The following is a 19,413-nucleotide window of genomic DNA, read 5'->3' on the forward strand; positions in this document are numbered from 1 at the left end:
CGCAAGGCTACGCGAACGTCGCAGACGTGGTATGTTACGCCCTCACGTTCTCCCAACCCCCCCCCCCCACTAGTTCACTACATCAGAAACAACAGATCTACATTCCTGGATCTTAAATCTAACACTGGCTGCAGCTCGCCTGGCGCAAACTCAAATCCCTCAAAGTTACCTTCCCCGAAATCGTGGCCGCCGTCGCAACCTCGGACAAAAAGCGCTTCGCCCTTCTACATGTCCCCTCCGCTGAGGCCCAGGCCCAGCAGTCGACCTCCACGGAAGCCGCTACAGAAGATGGCATCCCGACGACAAGCGCGGGGCAGGATTCCGCGACGGAGACGGCCCTCGCGGTGTCCGAGTCGGACCCCGACCCGGCGCATTTCTTGATCCGTGCGACGCAGGGACACAGTATTAAGAGTGTGGATGCGGCTTCTTTTTTGGAGAAACTGTCGCTGGATGATGAGGCCAAGTTACCCGATACCGTTGTACATGGGACGTTCCATGCTGCTTGGCCGGCGATTCTGGCCTCGGGCGGGTTGAGGAGCATGGGGCGGAATCAGGTGCATTTTGCTACGGGGCCGTCCGTGCAGTCTGCGCTTGAGCAGGGGGCGCAGCGGACGAAAGAAGTTACAGGGGATCACGGAGAGAAGGTCATCTCGGGGATGCGCCGGGATGCGCAGTTGCTTATCTACATTGATTTGCGGAGGGCGCTGGCAGCTGGGTGTCCGTTCTGGAGGAGTGAGAACGGGGTTATTTTGAGTGAAGGAATGGCGGTGGAGGGTGGTAAGGGTGTTGTTCCAGTGGAGTTCTTTGATGTGGTGGTTGAGAGGAAGCATGGGCTGGGGAAGATCTGGGAGGGTGGGAAGGAGGTCCAGGCGTTGCCGGAGGAGTTGGTGAAGCAGGGAAATCCTAAGGGGAGACGGAATGCGAATCAGAAGAAGGAAGCTACTACTACGCAGCCATGAATATACTGCATCAACGGCTTTGCATATACTATACTAAGATTCCACGCGGACATTATCGGTGTTGTTACTTGTCCCGATACGTCGCATAAGGTCCTGCGGGGAAGCCCAACCCCGGACCAATCACCGCGCATCCCTATCCGACATCCGATCGAGTTGCGGGGGATCGGATGCGCCATGTGCGCTTTCCGACGGGCGATCATACGGTCCATTGGGCCATTCCGATGCCAGTATCTGCTGGAGTTCTCATGCAACTCGACCTTCGTCCATTAGTTCCGCCGGATCGATTTGCGGGGTCTCTCCAGCAAAGGCCGTCCGGAAGGCTAGCATTTCAAATCATGGCGGCGAATAGACTCTGATATAAAAGACTGTTTGTGCTCTTTGGAAACTTATCCTGTTTTATAGTTCCTTGTTTTATATCTACCCCTCCTACCCCTCATCCTGAAGTATACCTCGATTTTATCTCAACCAGACATATACAAAACTCTAGCATCTCGGAAATAATATCCACACGAACAAGGAAAATATAGAGACAGAAAAGAAAAAAAAGCCAACATGGCCACCCACCGATTCGACCCCAATTTCACCGACAATGTCGTCAACGCCATGGGCCCCAAGACCGAACCCCGGTTCCGCCAGCTGATGACCAGCCTGATCCGCCATGTCCATGACTTTGCGCGCGAGAACGAGGTCACTGTCGACGAATGGATGGCCGGAGTCCAGTTGATGAACTGGGCCGGTCAAATGAGCAACGACAAGCGGAACGAGGGACAGCTAGTCTGCGACGTGATTGGGTTAGAATCGTACGTTTCCCTGTGACTATACACATGCAATATCTTTGTCAATCACAACTACCTCTTTGACACCACAAATAAATATATTCATATATATACTGACTTGAAATTCAAGCCTCGTCGACGAAATCACCTTCAAACTCGCCGAAGAGGCCGAAGACGCTCCCACCGCAACTGCCATCCTGGGTCCATTCTTCCGCGCCGACACCCCCTACCGCAAGAACGGCGAGAACATCGTCAAGGGGGTCCCAGATGGTGAGATGGCTTTCATGCATGGCCGCGTGATCGATTTCACCACCAAGAAGCCGCTGGTGGGCGCCACCGTGGAGGTGTGGCAGGCAGCGACGAATGGGTTGTACGAGCAGCAGGACCCGAACCAGGAGGAGTTCAACCTCCGCGGAAAGTTCAAGACGGACGAGGAGGGCCGGTATTACTTCTACTGCTTGCGACCCACGCCGTATCCTGTTCCCGATGATGGTACGTTTCACTTTTGTCCCGGGTGGTTTGGGAGGGAGTGTTTGAATGCTGATCTGGGTTGAATGTAGGACCGGCAGGCAAGCTGCTCAAGCTGATGGACAGACATCCGTTCAGACCTGCTCATATCCACATCATTGTGAGTCTATATTTGCTATTCGCTTTTGCTCGTATCAAGGACCAAGCTAACAAGTGTATAGGCTACTCACGACGGCTACAAGCCCCTCACCACGCAGATCTTCGACCGCAAAGACCAATACCTAACCAATGACTCTGTCTTCGCCGTCAAGGACTCGCTGATCGTGGACTTTGTTCCCCGCGAGGGCGACTCTCAAGCTGGTCTTGAGCTGAATTATGATGTGAAATTGGTGCCGGCTCAGCCGAGCAGCACCAATGGTGTATGAACATTTTTGGCTCTTGATTAATGAATTTTGTATATACCTTTTCCTTCAATTTTAGCATTCTGGAAGCTTGTTTTAGTCAAATTATGATGAGAGATTTGTGATCTTAATTGGCTTTCTTCAGTATGATTTGGTATGGTCTTGTTTATACATTGTATGCACATCAACCACACACATATGTATATAACATATACATCCATTAAGAAGCAAAGAAATGTCTAATATCCACCCCAACAACTGAATTAATTAAAATCCTCTAAATCCCTACAAACCAACCCCCCAACAAACCTTGCAATCAAACCCCCCACAGCCTCCGGCGCCTCAACACAATGCCAATGACCCACCTTCTGCAGTACCTCCAAGCTCTTCTTCTCACTGGCCACGCCGTCAAAAATAACCCGACAGCCCTCCAACGGCGCAGACTTATCCTCCTCGCCAGCAATAAGCAAGAACGGCGCCTGGACAGCCGAATAATCGATCATGGGCGCTGCAGCAATGGCCCGACAAAGCGCGGCGTAGCCCTCGGGGTTCTGCCCGAGGATCAGTTCCCGGATGAACGACTTCGTGAGCGCTGAGGTCCCGGATCCGGTTGCTTGGTATGGGATGGTGTTGGCCATTGGTTCCATGCCGGCTTTTGGGGGTGTGTTAGTGATATTGCGGAGAATTGTGTTGGTGGGATGGGTTGGGAGAGTAGTGGAGTGTAGGGTACCTTCGGAAACAGTCTCGCTCCTCTTGTTCATCACCGTCGTGAGCGTCGAGGAAGGATGCGTCGGCCCAATAGCTACCACTGCCTTTATGCGGTCTGCATACTGGGCGCCAAGCAGGGTGACGACGAGGCCGCCCATTGAGTGGCCGACGGCCACGGCTTTGGGGATGCTAAGTGCGTCTAGGACGCCGATTACATCTGCGGCGATGGAGGCGATGGAGATCGGTTGTCCCGTGTAGGTTGAGCGGGCGGAGCCATATGTGTCGATTGTTATGCAGCGGTGGTTGGTTAGATGCGGGAGGATGGGGAAGTAGTAGTTTTGGGAGGAGCCCAGGCCGTGGATGAAGACGATGGTGTGGCCTTGTTCTGGGGCGCCGTTGGGGTGTGAGTCGGCGTAGTGGAGGTGGTGGTTGTTTATGTTGAGGGAGGGCATGGTTGCTGTGTGGGGGGTGAGGGATGGGATTGTAGTATTGAAATTAGGAGGTGAAGAGGTGAAGATATCAATCGGATTTTACTTAATTAGATAGTAGGCTACTACTAGTTAGGGCAGTAGGGCTGCTATGTATGACGATGTTAATTGCATCTCATTCCCAATATATCCGTCCGGATGGCAGCGGAGTAAATCCGCGCCTTGTTGCTGAATGGCCTAGCCGACGCGGGGCGCTCGGATAGCGCTGCGGATCGTCGCCCGTCGGGTCGGATAGTGTTGGTTTTCTACTAACTATAGACGCCGACATTAGCTAACACTACATATCCCTGCCATCTCGCAGGTTGGTTAATATCAGCGAGTTTGGAAGCACATTCAATGCCTAAAGTTTTTGATGTTTATAATTCAATTCCTAGCGAGATATTCGCAGACCCAGTCCCCTGGCATGGTCCGCTTGCAGTCATCGGAAATCCTCGTGTCAAATAATATATCCCTGGAAACCGAAAAGGACTTGACCATGCCTTGGTGGTTCAGTTTCGGTTCAAGTCTCTTTAAGTTGAATATAGAGCTTTTAACATGCGTGACTTGGGTCATAGATCAACAGCGACAAAGTTCACATAATCGATCTAATCCCAGGTCTCCCAGCATTTATGACTCCTTAACGAGGTCGAAAAAATGCATCAGACGTGTGGCTAATGGAATGAGCCTCCATTCCGTTCAAGGTCCAAAGATAATATCCAATATTTTAGTATTGCTGAATTAGCTTTCAGGTGGCATAGAATGGAAGTGATATGTAGAGTAGTTGTAATTGGGTCTCTATAACGCATCAACAGGCACAGTTTCTCCAATATCATTGCGAAGCTAGTCGAATAGATCGGCCAACCTTCAACCTCGTCGGGATTGCGATATTCTTGCTACCAAAATTCCAAGATATTGGGACACGAGAAAATCGATGGCCTAGTTAGTGTAGAACGATTGCATGTAGATCCTGAGCAGAGTCATAGCCATGCATATGGCATGCGGTTAGCCCCAGAAAGACCAAGTGCATCAGGGAATCGCCCTGAATCGCTCTTGCACTGCTCTGGGTTGACGCGCGGTTGTTCGACGAACGTGGATTGACGCTGTTCATTTCATTCTTTAGTCGCTCATGGAGCAACAAGCGGCGCTAAGCGGGCCCGAGATCAGAAAAGGAAGCCAGACGCTTCCGCAGGGAAGATTGCCGTGCTAAAGAATACAATACTCCTTGTACTCACAGCACTAATTGAGTCTCTATGTCATCCTGCATCGAGCCGGAGCAATTCCTGTTCGAATTCCTCGTCGGTAACGAGTTCATCAGCAAATTCTTCCAGCAAGATAGCTGTATCATCTCGGAAGGATTCCCCTGCTGGTAAACTGATCGGGACTGGCGGGGCTACTTGATCTTTGTGCTCCTTTTTCTCCGGCTCTGTATGAGCAGTACTCTGTGAGACCGCGACAATTTCAGCTTCCTTGATAATGTCTTCATCGTCGAAGATAGAGCAATCGGAAAATTCGTCGTCATCTCTCTGTCCGCAATTAACCTCTTGAGGTTCCGTATCTCCACCGACACTGTCGATACTAACTTCTAGACTGACAGCTTCCGCGTCGTCTGGTTCATCCTCCGGGTTCGAGTCCTCGCTAGTATCCACTTCCGTGCTTATAGTATCAGGCTCCGTATCTTCACATGTCGTCTCTTGCTCCGCAGGGCCTTGAGGGCCCTTCTTAAGAAAATTGAATAGCGACGGTTGGCTTGACGGAACAGTGGGTGCATCGGGATCGGGTATACCAAGTCGTCGTCGTTCTTCGCGAGCCTTCAATTCTTTCTCGGCCTTCTTTTTCTTGTTGGTTATGCGCTTCTTCTCCCTCTCCCGAAGCTTCTGCGCTTTGCGCTCGCGTTCTTCATCCCGTTCTATTCGCGCGATCTGAGATGCTGTGAACTTGAGACGTTTGTTGCTGCGTTGATATCGACGACGGACAGTTCGCGATTTCTCTAGGACGATACGTTTCGGCGATCCAGGCATCTTGACCTAGGGCGGAAATAAAGGTATATACTAGGCGTTACGTCCCTTGAGACTGGCGAAATATAGGCAGACATTGGAGATGCTCATGGAGTATTTTGGCTGAGAAAGTAACAAAGGCCTTTTGTTGATCACCATGTTGTTAAGGTCCGTAAACGGAAGCTGTAGGTGTCTTGCGGACGGCATTAAGTTGTGCCGAAACGGCCGTTTATCTGTGACCGAGTTCACGGGAGCTTGTTATCTTCTTGCGCTCTTGGCTATCCGAGCTCTGATCCTCTCCAAAGTACAGAAATGAAGTTTCATAATATAAATAATTTCTAGTTCATTTATCATTGATTTGGCTTAGTTCCAACTTAAGGTTTTAGACTTTTGGAAGAACCTATGCTCATCCCAATCTCCGCATATTTGCTTGGATATCAAAGGCGGGAGTCCCTGGCGGGATCCCAGCAAACAGGTGCATCCACCCCTGTCTTCAAGCTCTCCATGTCCTCTTCCGATAGCTCAAAGTCGAATACCTGCGTGTTCTCGATGATACGCGACTCGGTCACGGACTTGGGGAGAGGGACATAGCCCTGGAACCGGGTCAATACATATGCATAGAAACTCTGACAATAAAGGAAAACATACCTTCTGCAAGCTCCACCGGATCAAGACCTGAGCAGGAGTCTTGTTGTGCTTCTTGACTAGACTCTGCAAAATGGGCTCGTTCATACGAGTGGCCTGCACTAAAGGCGAATACGCTTCAACAACAATGTTGCGCTTCTTCAGCCAATCGACAATGTCTTCTCTCGGGCACCAGGGGTGGATTTCGTATTGGCCAACGGAGATCTGACCACCCACGCCGCTGTTGATGTATTCCTCCAATTCGTTGAGGTGGTGGATACCGTAGTTGGAAACTCCGATGGAACGGACCTTGCCGGTCTTCTGAGCTTCTACCAGAGCGCGCCAGGCGCCAAGGCGACCCTCTTTACCTCCAAAGGGAGCGTGGAGCAGCACCCTTGTCGGTGTTAGTTGTCTGGCTTTCATATGGGACTAGGGATAGTGATTACAGGTCGATATAGCCGATTCCAGCTGCATCCGCAAGACTAGCCTCGATAGCCTCTTTAGCCTTTTCGTAGGACATGTGGCTGACGGGGACCTTGGTTGTGTAGAAGATCTTGGAACGGTCGATACCCGACTTGCGGATAGCCTCGGCGCATTCAGCTTCGTTCGCATAGTACTTGGCGCTGTCGACCTGTGGTGTCCAGTTAATTCCATTGTTCAATCAATGCTGAACAAAAAACACCTTACATGGCGATAGCCAGTTTCCAAGGCCTTCAGGGTCACCTTCTCTGTGATATCAGGCGGACTACGCCGACAGGTCAGTATCGATGCCATATAGTCTGTTTAGATCGAAATGTAGCCCTAGACACTTACGTTTGGTAAACCTAAAATTGGATTATAGTTGTCAGAATCATCCTCTTCAGTCAAGGTCCATCCGGCTGCGACTTACACCGAAACCAACGACAGGGATCTCATATCCCGAGACCAACTTATGGGTCGACTGAAGCGATAGCGGAGCCATAATGTTGGTGTGGCCGTGATATTTTCTGTTTTTTCTGTCTTGTATGAATGCTAACAAGTCACCTTTGCCCAGCAGACAGTTTGGAGGGGTAGATGTAACAGGGCAGACAACGGAACAGCAAGACGTTCACCGGGTCCCTCGCTCCGTTATTTATTCCACAGTCTTCCACTTCCGGCTGGATCAGCGGCCCTGACGAGTAAATTAGCTCCCATGGCGTCGTGTGGATAACATCAACGTGGGGCTGCTCTAAAACGGAAGACCGAATTCGGCTGTTAGGCCTTTTAGGGATGTGCACGGAAAATGATACCACGCCAGGGGGTGTTTTTCAGGCACCCGCGGCAAATAAATCCTTGGCTTATGGCCACCTAAAGGGAGACTATCGACTTAGTCTTCTAGAAGCTACTTGGAGACTTGGAGTATGCATGTAGCCTTGTCTAGATTAGGGCTTATGTATGGTTTGGGCATATCAATCTTATCGATAACGCTAGATCAACGCTAGACCGCTCTAGGGCGTGTCCCGCACCTTGGACGCCGATGATGCAAAACGCCGTCTTCTATCTTCTCTCCGCCAACACTCGCGGGGAGCCAGGCTAAACAACGAACCTCTACATAATTCCTGCGCTCAGATAGCCATTATTATCCATTACGTCTATGCTCACCTGAATAGAAGTCTATTAAGCCGAAGGAAGAACAGTCGCTCGCCATCGCGAAAGAAATTCACACATTCGAAGACCAACCCACTTAAGTTCCGATATAACATCTAACCTCCCCAGCCCACTCCTACCCTCTCCTGCAGCTCCCCACGCGCAAAATGCGCTTGATCAAGAACAAGGTCGAGCTGAACGGCTCGGGCACAGTCACTCTGTGCCCTGAAGAGCCCGAAGACATGGTAATAATTTGGACCTTTAAGCGATCGCATCGACCCTATTGCTGAGCAAATTCCTTCAGTGGCATGCATACAACCTAATTCGACCTGGCGACCTTCTTCGCGCCAGTGCCATTCGCCGTGTTACCACGACCCAAGAGACTGGGTCTACGACGTCCGCTCGCGTCCACCTGACGCTCGAGATCCGGGTCAAATCTCTAGATTTCGATCCCCAGCTTTCCCAGCTGCATGTGAGTGGGCAGATTGTGAACGAGACGCAGCACACCAAGGTTGGCCAGCACCATACGCTAGATCTGGAGTTGAATCGCAACTTTACGCTTGAAAAGGAAATCGGCTCCGACGGCGAGGGGGTGGGATGGGATAGTATCGCCATCCAGATGCTTAAAGATGCGGTTGATGAGGGCGGGAACCGGAGGGCGGAAGCTGTAGCCGTTGTTATGCAGGAGGGTCTGGCTCATATATGCTTTATTGGGCAGTTTCAGACGATTCTGAAGCAGAAGGTTGAAATGTCAGTTCCGCGGAAACGACAAGGGGGCAGCGATCATGACAAGGTGCGCTCGATATTCTCTTTCTTTTTATCACCTACGCCGACGGCCCTGCTAACTTAGTCAGGGATTGACGAAATTCTACCAAGTCACGCTAGACACCCTTCTTCGCCAGATAGAATTCAACACTAGCTCTACCTCTCTCACCAGCAACGAGTCCGTCCGTCCCGTCCTCCTTGCATCGCCTGGTTTCGTTGCCGCCGGGTTCCAAAAGCACATTCAGTCCGTCGCAGCGACCACCACACCCGCTCTGAAGCGTCTACTCCCGAGTATTGTGGTCGTTCACTCCGCCTCCGGGTACCTACATTCCCTGGCAGAAGTTCTACAGTCACCCTCCGTCAAAACGATCCTCGCCGACACCAAGTACGCCCGTGAAACCAAGCTCATGGACGACTTCCAGGAGCAACTTCGGAAAGAGACCAACAAGGCGACTTACGGTCCGCGCGAGGTCGAATCGGCAGTTGACCAAGGCGCCGTGGGCCGTGGTGGTGGCGTGCTCATTATCTCCAATCGCCTGTTCCGGTCCCAGGACGTGGCCGAGCGTAAACGGTGGGTATCACTGGTTGACCGCGTGCGGGACGTGGAAGGTGGAGAGGTTCGCGTGCTCAGCTCAGACCATGAGAGTGGCAGGAGACTGGATGGGCTGGGAGGCATTGCCGCTCTGTTGACGTTCCCCATTGTCGAGGATGATTACGACTCCGACGAGGAGCAAAGTTGAACATAATAGTAGACATCCATTATAGCATAGACAAGGCTCATCTACTGGCGACCTTACATTCGACTTTCCCAACATAACTTGTGTAAAACATTGACACGTTCAAACCCCCCGCCATTTATTCAAGTGACCCTCTCCTTGTCATTACCAAGACCGTCTAAGAACGAGAGACAAACCCAATTACACCGCATATACAATCGCCTCTGTCCCTCACCCGAAACACTCATATTACACAGCCAGTTGAGCGAGGCTGACAATCGCACACTCCTTCACACTGTCTCGCCTTTATTCCAAATACCCTGCGATGCACAGTCCGACTCAGAGCCACCTGATCAGTTATCAGATGCGGAACGAATAGGCGGTCGTTCATGCCCGACGCTCCCACAAAAAGGCCCTGACCGCTCAAGCAATTCGCCTGCGATGATTACACAATGGCTTGCATTTGTGCACGTCCACGCAAGAAGACGAAAACCAGACATGCTGGTTGGATCTCAGTACGAGACACAAGACACTCCCAAGCAGCCTCGGCAGTCAAAGATTGATAATAATATCCATACACTCCGGACACTCCGTCACCTCCACGAGTGTCATGTAGTCATTGTTGGGTAATGTCTCTTCGCCATTGCCACACTGATGCTCAACCTGTGGTTACTGCACCCGGTCTGGACTTCCGAGCGACTATATGAGCGAGAAAGGGAAAAGCACTAGCAAATCATGACTCCATCCTGAAGATCGTTAGCGATTGCGGCGTAATATGGTCACCAAAGGGGGTGGATGGAAGATGTTGAGAAGTTGTACTATACCTGTGAGTGGTCAGAGACGCGAGAAGACACGGCAGTCCAGTCATTCTTTCACCTTGGGTGCTATTTCCATCCTTGGGTTACTGAATGTTTGAGCTAGATCGGATTGAGGCTGTTCCGAGGGCTCACTCGGAGTCACCGTCTCCAGTAAAGAACATGACATTAAATGGCGATACTCGCCGCATTGATTTCGTCAATAGGCTAATAATAACTCCAGCGTTGACCGCTTTTCTCTGCATGTCTGCTGTCCGACCAATGCGGCCGCATGAAGCCCCAACGGGCCTGCATACTAGAGGCGGACTATAGACCCGTAAAAGCAGCAATCGCCGCAAGCCTCGTCATTGGTGTGGAAAAGCTTGTCAGCATACCGCCAAAAAGTTCCAGGACAATTCCAAACCTGCCAAGCAGCAAGCCCTAACTTCGCTCCTCCAACCTTCCGAGGAAAAATAGCCCAGAGTGTACTATCTCTATCAGCCTTGACAGCCTCGTCTCCATGCAAACCCCGACAAAGAACCATGTCTCACTCAACGTGGCGGCCTTAATTCCAATTTCCAGATCTCAGGCAACACCTTCACGCGCCCAGACCAATCGGGACGTCGCCAGTGCCCCAAACTCCGGGAATCTTAAATTTACGCTCAAGCGTTTAGGCAACATTTGGCCTGCAAGAGGAAAACTAACCTTTTTTTTTACCTCCGCGGCAATGTCGGCATTTAGCACAGCTGTCAAGTTAAGTTAATGGTTAGGTTCCCCTTTTTTTTCTCTCTTAAATTTCTTTTGCGTCCCAAGAAAGTCTGTTAAATTAAGGCGTTATCGATGTATAATGAATTGGTGTTGCCTGTTATTTCTTTTTTCCTTTTACCTTGTTCTTTTGGGTTTTGCTTTAATTTGCCAGATCGTGTACCCATATGCAGGATGAAGATCACTCTAAGCCGTTCTCGTCGATAGTATGAGAGCGTGGCTTGCATAAAATCCGGAGTCGAACGGTATATGTCCCGGTCTTTTTTCGTTTTTCTTTTTGTTCTGTCCAGATGGATTTCAGTTTTGAGATGAGACATGCATTACATATACGAAAGTATACTTGTAGTTATAGTTATACTGGTAGTTATAGTAGATATAGTAAGTATATTAGTAGACAGGGTCCCAGGGGGGAAGAAAACCAAGTACAACGACAGGTTTCTTCTCCATCTGACAAAGAAAATCACCAGGGTCAATGAACTATACTGACCGATACTATACATGAAAACGAGCAAGACATTCCACGAGGCTGATAAACATGTCCAATTGCGGCCAGAGGGCGGCTTCCTTCTTTTTTTTTCTTTTGGAGCTTCATATATACAGTACTACTAACCGATTGGTATACACTTGCACCCTCGATATGAACTGTTTTGGGAAGGAGTCAGTATAACCCCATTAGGATGCACATCCTGACATATATGATGATCCTGTTCGTTAATTAAAGGATCGGAGGCTAGTGTCGTTCAACGCTCGATCTCGGTCCCGCGGGTGAGACATCCAAGATGTGTGTGTGTGTGTGTATGTGTACAAGGGAAGGTAAAGGTAAAATCTGGGAATTGGTCATTCGAACTTAGGACCACCACCACCACCACCACCACCACATCCCAGTCGATAGTCAGGCTGCAAGGCACGAGTCAGGTCTGAGACATACACACGCACACACCAAGTTCAGCCGCAGCGCAGTCATGCTACCCCCGGTCCATCTACAAATATAGATTTCGTTTCCAGCGAATAGCTTCACCACGCAACATACATGCAAATCCCTTCCCTCCCCCCACCACCCCCCACGTCACACCAACTGGACGATCCCGGATCCATAACTCATTTAAACATCCCCGAATCTATCTATCCGCCTAGTCTAATGCAGAGGATCCTCGTCCGGCGGCTCTCGACTGGCATCCATTAAGCCTCTTTGTCTTGGAACGGCGGCTAATGTTGGCGGCGCAGGGAAGGTGTTCAAAGAACAAGGAGAAAAGAGGTCTTGGAAGGACTGAAGCTTCGGTCTAAGCGAGGGACCGGGGTACGGTTTTAATTTCGTGGATCTGCCCTTCTTTTTTGTTTCTTTGCTTTTTCTGGTCTTAAACTTTAACGGTTGAACTGTTGAACCGGATGGTGGGTCTTGTTTCTTTTTCTTTTTTTTTCTTTGTTCATGAGAGAGGCTGATGCATGGTTCAGCTGTTTGTCCCTGCGGATGAACGGACTGGAGCTGTACATGGGAAGTGTAACGTCTTTTTTTTTTTTTTTTTTTTGCTAATTTGAAATCCTGGTTTCTGGAGCGGTTGGCTTCTCTTTGTCATGGTGGGACCGTTCTTTGATTACAATTCCCAGATTACTGGGGAACTTCGGCGTTTTAGCTTCGTTGAGATTTTTGGAATAGTGATACTTTTCATTTGGTGGTGCAATCAGGGTATATCTCCGGTATCTGAGACAAGATGTCGGGACTAACAGGTCAACGATTTGAAGGGAGAAATAATCGTAATAATAATAATGATAATGATAATGATAATGATAATAAAGGAATGAAACAGAGGGCATCAAACAACGCTAGCTGGTCATGCATTAATCTCGTTATCAAAACTCCGTCCTTGCTAGTAAACCCACGCTGGTCAGGGGTGAATAGGATCTAAGAAAAAAGGGCCATCGTAGAGAGAAAGAACGAAACAATAGGTGAAAGAGGACGTGGAGAACGACTAGGCACTCGTCACGCGGACAATTCCTCGAGGGGATTTCATCGTAGCGCGTCTTCGCGCATCCACTATTCGTGTCAGTGAGGGGTCACCCTCACGACGTGAATCTAGATACCGTAGTTGTGCTTCGCATTGTTGTGCGGTGTAAGATCTCTTCGCCCCTAGCTCATGCATCTAATGCCTTGATGGTTAGCAGGCAGGTTACCAATGCCACTCACTGTCTGCGTAGGAGACCTCACCTTTTGTGCTATTAAATTATACTTTTCCCTCTCCCAGTAATCTCTAGCCCTTATGAGCAATCGAATCTAGACGACCTGGTTATTAGCAGTGGGCAAAGATGAGGAGGTGGGTGCGATGTACGTACTCACATCGCTCTCTTCCCACCGAGCCGAGCGGTCCTTGCGCCTGCGCAGCATCCGCATCTGTAGGCGGGCCTCCGATGCGTCCTTGTTGAACTTCTCCCGAAACATCTCCCGGATGTGCTTCCACGCCAGGTTCTGTTCCCGCAATCGTTCAACAAATGCATCTTCTTCTTCGGCTTGCGGGTCTCGTCGCCCTCGGCCGGGGGCTCGAGGTCGTTGGTGTGACTGAGGGTCGACTTGCTCGCGCCGGCGTTCCTGCTCTAGTCGTTGAAGACCTTCCGGATGAGGTAGGATGGTGACTGGTCCTTCGCGAGCTGCCACCGTTGGTTTAGGACTTCGCCGGGTCCGCTTAACGGGAGGTGGTGGAGGTGACAGGGCGGCTCCACTGAAGACATAATCCGGGTCGGGAACAGGGCCTAGACCAGCGGTTACAGTTCGCGGGAAGTCACTTGGAAAGGGCGCGGTGATTCCCAGTCCATGTGAGGGGACAGATTCAGCCATGCAGTACGCATATTCTTGCGAATGATGGCTGAGAACCGAGTCAGGTCGGGCATGGGCAAAAGAGCTGTCAGGAAGACTAATTGGCGTTAAAATGGCATGGGACGGAAAGGCTGCCGTGGTATTGTAAGGGTGGTGGACGCCTCCATAGGGGGACTGTGGAGTACCGGAGCTTGTCAGTATATGACGTCTCTGCGTGGGCATCAAGTTCGCACGTACAGCTTCAACTCCGGGCCATGGAGCTTGATACGTCTCATAGAAGTTATCCATTCCTTCTTCGGGGTGAGGACCAGCTGGTCCATACGGCGTTGGCCCGGTATAGTCGCCTGGAGTCCGAGGGAACATGGAGCAAGCCGATAGGAGGACCAGCAATATGTAGCGGCGGGAGGATCAAACGTTTGATGAGACAACGACAGAGGAAGCAACAATCACAGCGGCAAAGAATGAAATCAATGTATTTATTGGGGCCAGAGGTGGTAGTATATAAGCAGTAGTGCCTTTTGGGAAAGCCAATGAAAGTGAACGTCCTTCGCAACACTGAAACCCCGGCTGAGGAGAGACTGCTGTATTAAATAGATAGAAGAAACAAAGTGATAACGGTAATGTTATGCAAGTTCATATCCTTGGTACAGCACAACGAGAGGAGGGGGCTGCCTTGCGAGGCAGGCTAGAATTCTTGAACACTTTTTCTTCCTTGTCAATAGGTCTAGAGAGCTCTAAGAGACGTGTAGAGACCGCCCACCACGCTGTGCCGCACTAAGTTGCTCTTAACCAGAGGTGTAAACTTGACGATGAGCCCGCATTTAAGCGCCAACTTATCCCGATAGAAAACATTGGCGTCTTAAAAAAAGCCATGGCTCATCCTTTGACATAACATGGGGAGAAGAATTCCAGCCCCCAAACTTTCGGGGGCGCAGACTTTGCATTTCAAAGGCCCACATGGCTGTTCGATGGCAAGGCAGCACCTGCGATCATAGTCCCAGTGCTCTGGATCTCCAGGGGTGGAAACCATGGGTTGGACATCATGGCAAAGGACTGGGATCGGTGCTTAGCGGCCCGCCGTATCCTAGAATTAGAAGGACGGTCGGGGGGAAATTAGCGCTGGATCTCACAAGAAAATACTAGTAATAATAAACAGACTTTGCCAGGTTCAATTGAAAGGGAGGGTCATTTGGAAAGAACAAAAGAAAAATTAAAAAAAGAAAGATATCAAATCAAATAAAATTAAAAAAATAAAAATAAAAAATAACAATACATTGAAAAATAAAAAGTCATCAAAAACAAATATCCTGGACACAATGCAGGCGAACGCCCTTCTATGACTTCTAGTCACTACACGAGTGGGGAGCCTAAAGGGCCGGAGAAGTTGATAGATAAGCTACTAGTGTGTAGCCCCAATAATAATAGGGTCATCAACCAGGATTCCTTACCTGGAAAAAGTCCGGAACGAGGGAGTCTATGGAAATGGGTAGGGCACAAGACACATAGAAACATTTGCTCCATCGACTAAGGCCGAATAACCCCATAGGGTCCAGTTCCATCAACAGAACGGACCAAGCTTATGGATGGGCTGCTCCGGAAGAACCAAAGCGGGTCATTAAGCGCTGCTTCGTTGCTGCGGCTGCAAATCCCCGGTGGATTAGGAACGAACTAGTCAAAGTTAGCGGATTGACAGGACTGGGGATATTGCTCTGACCACCACGATGACAGTTCAACTCTTTCAGGAAATGTGTCTAGCAAAGTTACTCCGTTCGTTGTCCAGACTCTCAGACATAAGGTAGTAATCCTCAAGAATCCTGCCGGTGGTGTGCATCCAAATGATCCAACCAGCGCCACGTGTCTCCGACGATATCAAATGGTTAGGCGCCAGATGAGATGAGAGATTGGCTTTGAGCCTCATTTCCAGACCGTCAGCGGTGGATCTCGGGAGTCGGGATGGCACAAGCGCTTAAACAGATCAATCACGGGAAAAATTTTCTCGCCATGATCATGAAGAACCACACAGCGTTTCTCCCCCTCCTTCTCTCCTCCGGCCCCCAAGCACAGCATCTGGAGGCTGATGGTCGTGTAATTTTCTCCATCCATCCAGACGAGGGACATATGCAATGATGCATCTCCATGGGTGACGGGACGGGGCGGGCACGTGATGTCACAGGATTGGGGCTAAAACGGGAAAGGGAAGGGCTAATGTAAAAGAATTTCAAATTAACATCAGCCCATAGTACGGAGGATAGGGTACCAGTTTGCGGCTTGCACGCTGCCCTCGGTACTTTCCTTACTGAACAATAGTATGGAACAGGGATTCGCGAACCTATTTCCCACCCCCAAAGCCGACTTCCGAACCGCTGATCAGGCAGTTTTGCCCTTCTAACTTCGACTTGGCCCCCTTCCCTTTGTTTACCGAACATGGATGTAATCTCAACGGCCTTGACATGGGGTCCGTGGCTATGAAATGGCGCAGCATGGCTCAGAGCATTTCTTGAAACAACGGTTCCACGTTCGCTGTTCATTAATGATTTTTCATGGACGGATAGACTTACTTTAGGTGATGTTCTTATTTGCTATTACTATTTCTTATTTTAGTTTCCTTCAAAACTCTCCAATTATCGAGCTCTCTCTCTTCAACTTCGCCCCTCCCGTCATCATCCCCTCCCGGACCATGCAGATTATCGTTGAGAATGATATCAAATCAGGGTCCCTAAGGCCCTGACAGGCTGATTCCATTCCAAAAATAGTATCTGTCATTCCAATTTCAGTTTCACATCGAATGTTAGCCGATCGCTACTGCTTCAAAAATTCAATGTCGTTTCACTTGATTGTAAGAGTAGGAATCATGATGACACAAGCCCCCAAAATAAATCCAGAAACCCCAACGCACATGTCAAACCCGCAACGAAAGCCTTCTATAAGCAAAATCCTTCCCTCCATCATCAACCAGTAGATCACTTCTGATTGTCCGTCGCATCAGGAGAATGGTTGTGCTGTGTTTGTTGGTTCGCGTGCTCTTCCCAACCGTCTTCTTCGTCCTCCAGGAATCCCTCCAGCCGGTCGTCACCTGTGCTGCTGGGTTTGGCGTGGGGACTCTCGTTCAATGTGTCATCTGCTGAGATAGATATCCCTCGAGCACCCCAGCGGTTGTTTCTCGGCCGCTCACCCTCAGCTCCATGTCCAGCTTCTGCTCCTTCATCCTGGAGGTGCTGTTCTTCATCGACGCTCCGTCGCTGCCTGAAACTCAACACTTTGTTGACCAGCCAGCTGTTCCGGAAATCCTCAGAGTCTACAACGCCACCGTTGCGGAGTTTTACACGCTGTCGTGTATAGTAGACCCAAGCGAAGTCAATGTAGAACGCGGTCTGGACGATGCCAAAAATATCTGAAATGGGATCCCAGTAATGTGAGGCAAATCCTCTATACAGCCAGTTCAGAATGTAGAATGCCCGGTAGGAGCCTAATGTAAGGAGATAATAGGAGTCGATGACAGTAGGGACAGTGGTCTGGCGTAGGAGCAGTAATTGGGGGAGCACGCAAACGGATTCCAGGACGATCGAAAATGTCCACCAAATCTATATAGTTATACGGCGCAGGCCCCACTTCATTAGTCTAGCCTCCAACAAATGATATATCCCTAGGTCAACTCACCTCCGTGAACCATCTCTGGGGCAAAGGATGTCTGAATATTAGCATCAAGATCGGTGCTAACACTAAAGACGCCGCAGCAGAGCCTAAGGCCAGCTTCCATGCCCGCTCCCTTTCCCGTGTCCGGGGGTATACCTTCATCATCAAAAAGATGATATATGCCGAAGAGAAGATGTAAAACAGCTTGAAAAACACGAGATAAAAGGTCCCCCATCCTATCCCTATGAACAATTCGAGATAACGGCTGAGAAAGACTACCATATATAGCACCTGGGTAAGAAGCGAAACACCTGCGATGAAAAGTAGCAGGTGAGTATAATGCCTATCGATAACTAGGGGCAGCGTACAGACCTTCCGCACTCTTGTTGCGATGGATGGCCCACAGCAGAATGCATTTTGAAGAGATATGGGCGAGATCGCCCAGTATGCGAAAAATGTTCCACTTTGGGTCCATTGTATCGTGATATCCAAATCAACCAACGCAGGGTGTCTCAAGTATATGGCTTGTAAGTAGGGGTTCAATGTCTAGGTTAGGAATGACGACACCATCCAAGCAATAGCCATCAAGACAGTCCGAGTGCTACTTAGAAACCTACTCCCTCGGGATCGCCCGTCCTTCTCGAATTTATCAGGACAGTACTCGAAAGCTTCGCGTGTTGTACAATTGCTGCCTCGGAAACGCAGATTGGGATGTGCGACCACAACCAAAGTCCAATAAAGTGGCAATGTGGCCAAAGGGAAGCCGTGCTAGAAGGGAGCAGAGGGCAGGAGAAAGGGCGGTCAACACGTAGAGGACACGGAGAGATTCTGTCCTACAGATGTGTCATTTATCTCAGTATCTCAGAGCACAGAAGGCACGGGAGCTGAGCTCATTGGGGTCCACCACCGGATCTGGGGCCGCGTGTACATCACGTGATTCATCCTTATCAGTGATGACGTCAATAAGGTCTTTGATCGCATGCTGGATATGTATACTGCCCCTATGCTGTATATGATAAATCACTACGATATCCACTAACTCGAGATCGTAGGGACGGGTATATAGCAGGAGTTGTTAGACCCGAGGATTTGGAAAGCATCCTCAATAAACAAAATCTGTTCCTCCCGTGAGAAGTTTGCTATGGAATGATATCAGTTGAGTCGAGTTAATGCCAAAAGTATCACGCGCCCCTTCTGCCCTACTCCGTCTCTTTATATAGATGATACATGCACGAACCCGATTATGACTATATCTACACAACAACGGCTACCTTCTATTTATATAATATTTCTTACAAGAGGACTCAGAAAAATGCTAATGAGAATAAAATTGTTGATAAACACAGTAGAATCTTGCATTATGAACCGATCTAACGGTGCAGATGTCATGTTGACACACAGGTACCAATTAACTATACTTAACTGATTTTATGGTTGAGCGTTACCCCACTTCCCATAGTTAATTTCGAGTACGAGGATCGAAAAAGGATAGAAACTCAAAAACAACAAACCTGATTCTTATCCATGAGCATACTCATTTGCTTTTTTTTTTGGTCTGCCAAGTAAGACGGATGATTAATGTCACCCTAGTAGTAGTCGGTGGTGGTCAGAGCACACTGGATAGAAAGCCCCTCACGACAGGCGATGTCAGACGGCTTGGCCCCAACTGGACAACTGCAGCATTGTCAGGTTAGCCCGGAAAGAAAGACCAGTGATGAAATGGAGCTCTATGGACTGACACAGTTTTTTCTAGACTGATACCTGTAGATTACCCTGTTGGATGTCCAACAACGCTGGTTTGTCACCTGAAGATTCACCTTGACCTAGGGTTTGACATAAGAGGGCTTTGGTGGCTGGTAATTTGAGCTAAGTCATGAAGTCTCGACCATAGCACAATGACCGGAGGTTTACAGTATATTTGATACTACAGGA

At 49.5% G+C, this 19,413-nt stretch overlaps 8 protein-coding genes across 8 annotated transcripts; 3 read left to right on the top strand and 5 right to left on the bottom strand.

Annotated features, from left to right (window-relative positions):
• Nucleotides 1-959, top strand: ANOM_008732 (tRNA 2'-phosphotransferase; the record flags this gene model as incomplete). Its single annotated transcript, XM_015553988.1, has 2 exons — nucleotides 1-29; nucleotides 135-959. Coding segments are annotated over 2 exons (854 nt in total), but the record flags the coding sequence as incomplete, so codon positions are not given.
• Nucleotides 960-1,511: 552 nt separating this feature from the next.
• ANOM_008733 (intradiol ring-cleavage dioxygenase) lies at nucleotides 1,512-2,628 on the top strand (the record flags this gene model as incomplete). Its single annotated transcript, XM_015553989.1, has 4 exons — nucleotides 1,512-1,759; nucleotides 1,866-2,227; nucleotides 2,296-2,363; nucleotides 2,425-2,628. 4 exons carry the CDS (start codon nucleotides 1,512-1,514, stop codon nucleotides 2,626-2,628), a joined length of 882 nt encoding a protein of 293 aa, XP_015402837.1.
• A 239-nt stretch (nucleotides 2,629-2,867) lies between these two features.
• On the bottom strand, nucleotides 2,868-3,764 carry ANOM_008734 (alpha/beta fold hydrolase; the record flags this gene model as incomplete). The annotated part of the gene is made up of 1 exon (XM_015553990.1): nucleotides 2,868-3,764. The coding sequence occupies one exon, from the start codon at nucleotides 3,762-3,764 to the stop codon at nucleotides 2,868-2,870; it is 897 nt and encodes a 298-aa protein (XP_015402840.1).
• A 1,268-nt stretch (nucleotides 3,765-5,032) lies between these two features.
• ANOM_008735 (uncharacterized protein) lies at nucleotides 5,033-5,797 on the bottom strand (the record flags this gene model as incomplete). The annotated part of the gene is made up of 1 exon (XM_015553991.1): nucleotides 5,033-5,797. The coding sequence occupies one exon, from the start codon at nucleotides 5,795-5,797 to the stop codon at nucleotides 5,033-5,035; it is 765 nt and encodes a 254-aa protein (XP_015402839.1).
• A 294-nt stretch (nucleotides 5,798-6,091) lies between these two features.
• On the bottom strand, nucleotides 6,092-7,358 carry ANOM_008736 (aldo/keto reductase family protein; the record flags this gene model as incomplete). Its single annotated transcript, XM_015553992.1, has 6 exons — nucleotides 6,092-6,366; nucleotides 6,422-6,791; nucleotides 6,844-7,028; nucleotides 7,085-7,142; nucleotides 7,211-7,221; nucleotides 7,287-7,358. 6 exons carry the CDS (start codon nucleotides 7,356-7,358, stop codon nucleotides 6,211-6,213), a joined length of 852 nt encoding a protein of 283 aa, XP_015402842.1. The 3' UTR covers nucleotides 6,092-6,210.
• Nucleotides 7,359-8,169: 811 nt separating this feature from the next.
• On the top strand, nucleotides 8,170-9,507 carry ANOM_008737 (putative translation factor pelota; the record flags this gene model as incomplete). Its single annotated transcript, XM_015553993.1, has 3 exons — nucleotides 8,170-8,247; nucleotides 8,307-8,795; nucleotides 8,857-9,507. The coding sequence occupies 3 exons, from the start codon at nucleotides 8,170-8,172 to the stop codon at nucleotides 9,505-9,507; spliced, it is 1,218 nt and encodes a 405-aa protein (XP_015402841.1).
• Nucleotides 9,508-12,992: 3,485 nt separating this feature from the next.
• Nucleotides 12,993-14,211, bottom strand: ANOM_008738 (uncharacterized protein; the record flags this gene model as incomplete). The annotated part of the gene is made up of 4 exons (XM_015553994.1): nucleotides 12,993-13,180; nucleotides 13,225-13,311; nucleotides 13,375-14,022; nucleotides 14,086-14,211. The coding sequence occupies 4 exons, from the start codon at nucleotides 14,209-14,211 to the stop codon at nucleotides 13,010-13,012; spliced, it is 1,032 nt and encodes a 343-aa protein (XP_015402844.1). The 3' UTR covers nucleotides 12,993-13,009.
• Nucleotides 14,212-16,808: 2,597 nt separating this feature from the next.
• ANOM_008739 (ER lumen protein-retaining receptor) lies at nucleotides 16,809-17,956 on the bottom strand (the record flags this gene model as incomplete). Its single annotated transcript, XM_015553995.1, has 3 exons — nucleotides 16,809-17,429; nucleotides 17,506-17,792; nucleotides 17,854-17,956. The coding sequence occupies 3 exons, from the start codon at nucleotides 17,954-17,956 to the stop codon at nucleotides 16,809-16,811; spliced, it is 1,011 nt and encodes a 336-aa protein (XP_015402843.1).
• Nucleotides 17,957-19,413: the final 1,457 nt, after the last annotated feature.

Source organism: Aspergillus nomiae, assembly GCF_001204775.2.
Source record: "Aspergillus nomiae NRRL 13137 chromosome Unknown contig00396, whole genome shotgun sequence".
NCBI lineage: Eukaryota > Fungi > Ascomycota > Eurotiomycetes > Eurotiales > Aspergillaceae > Aspergillus > Aspergillus nomiae.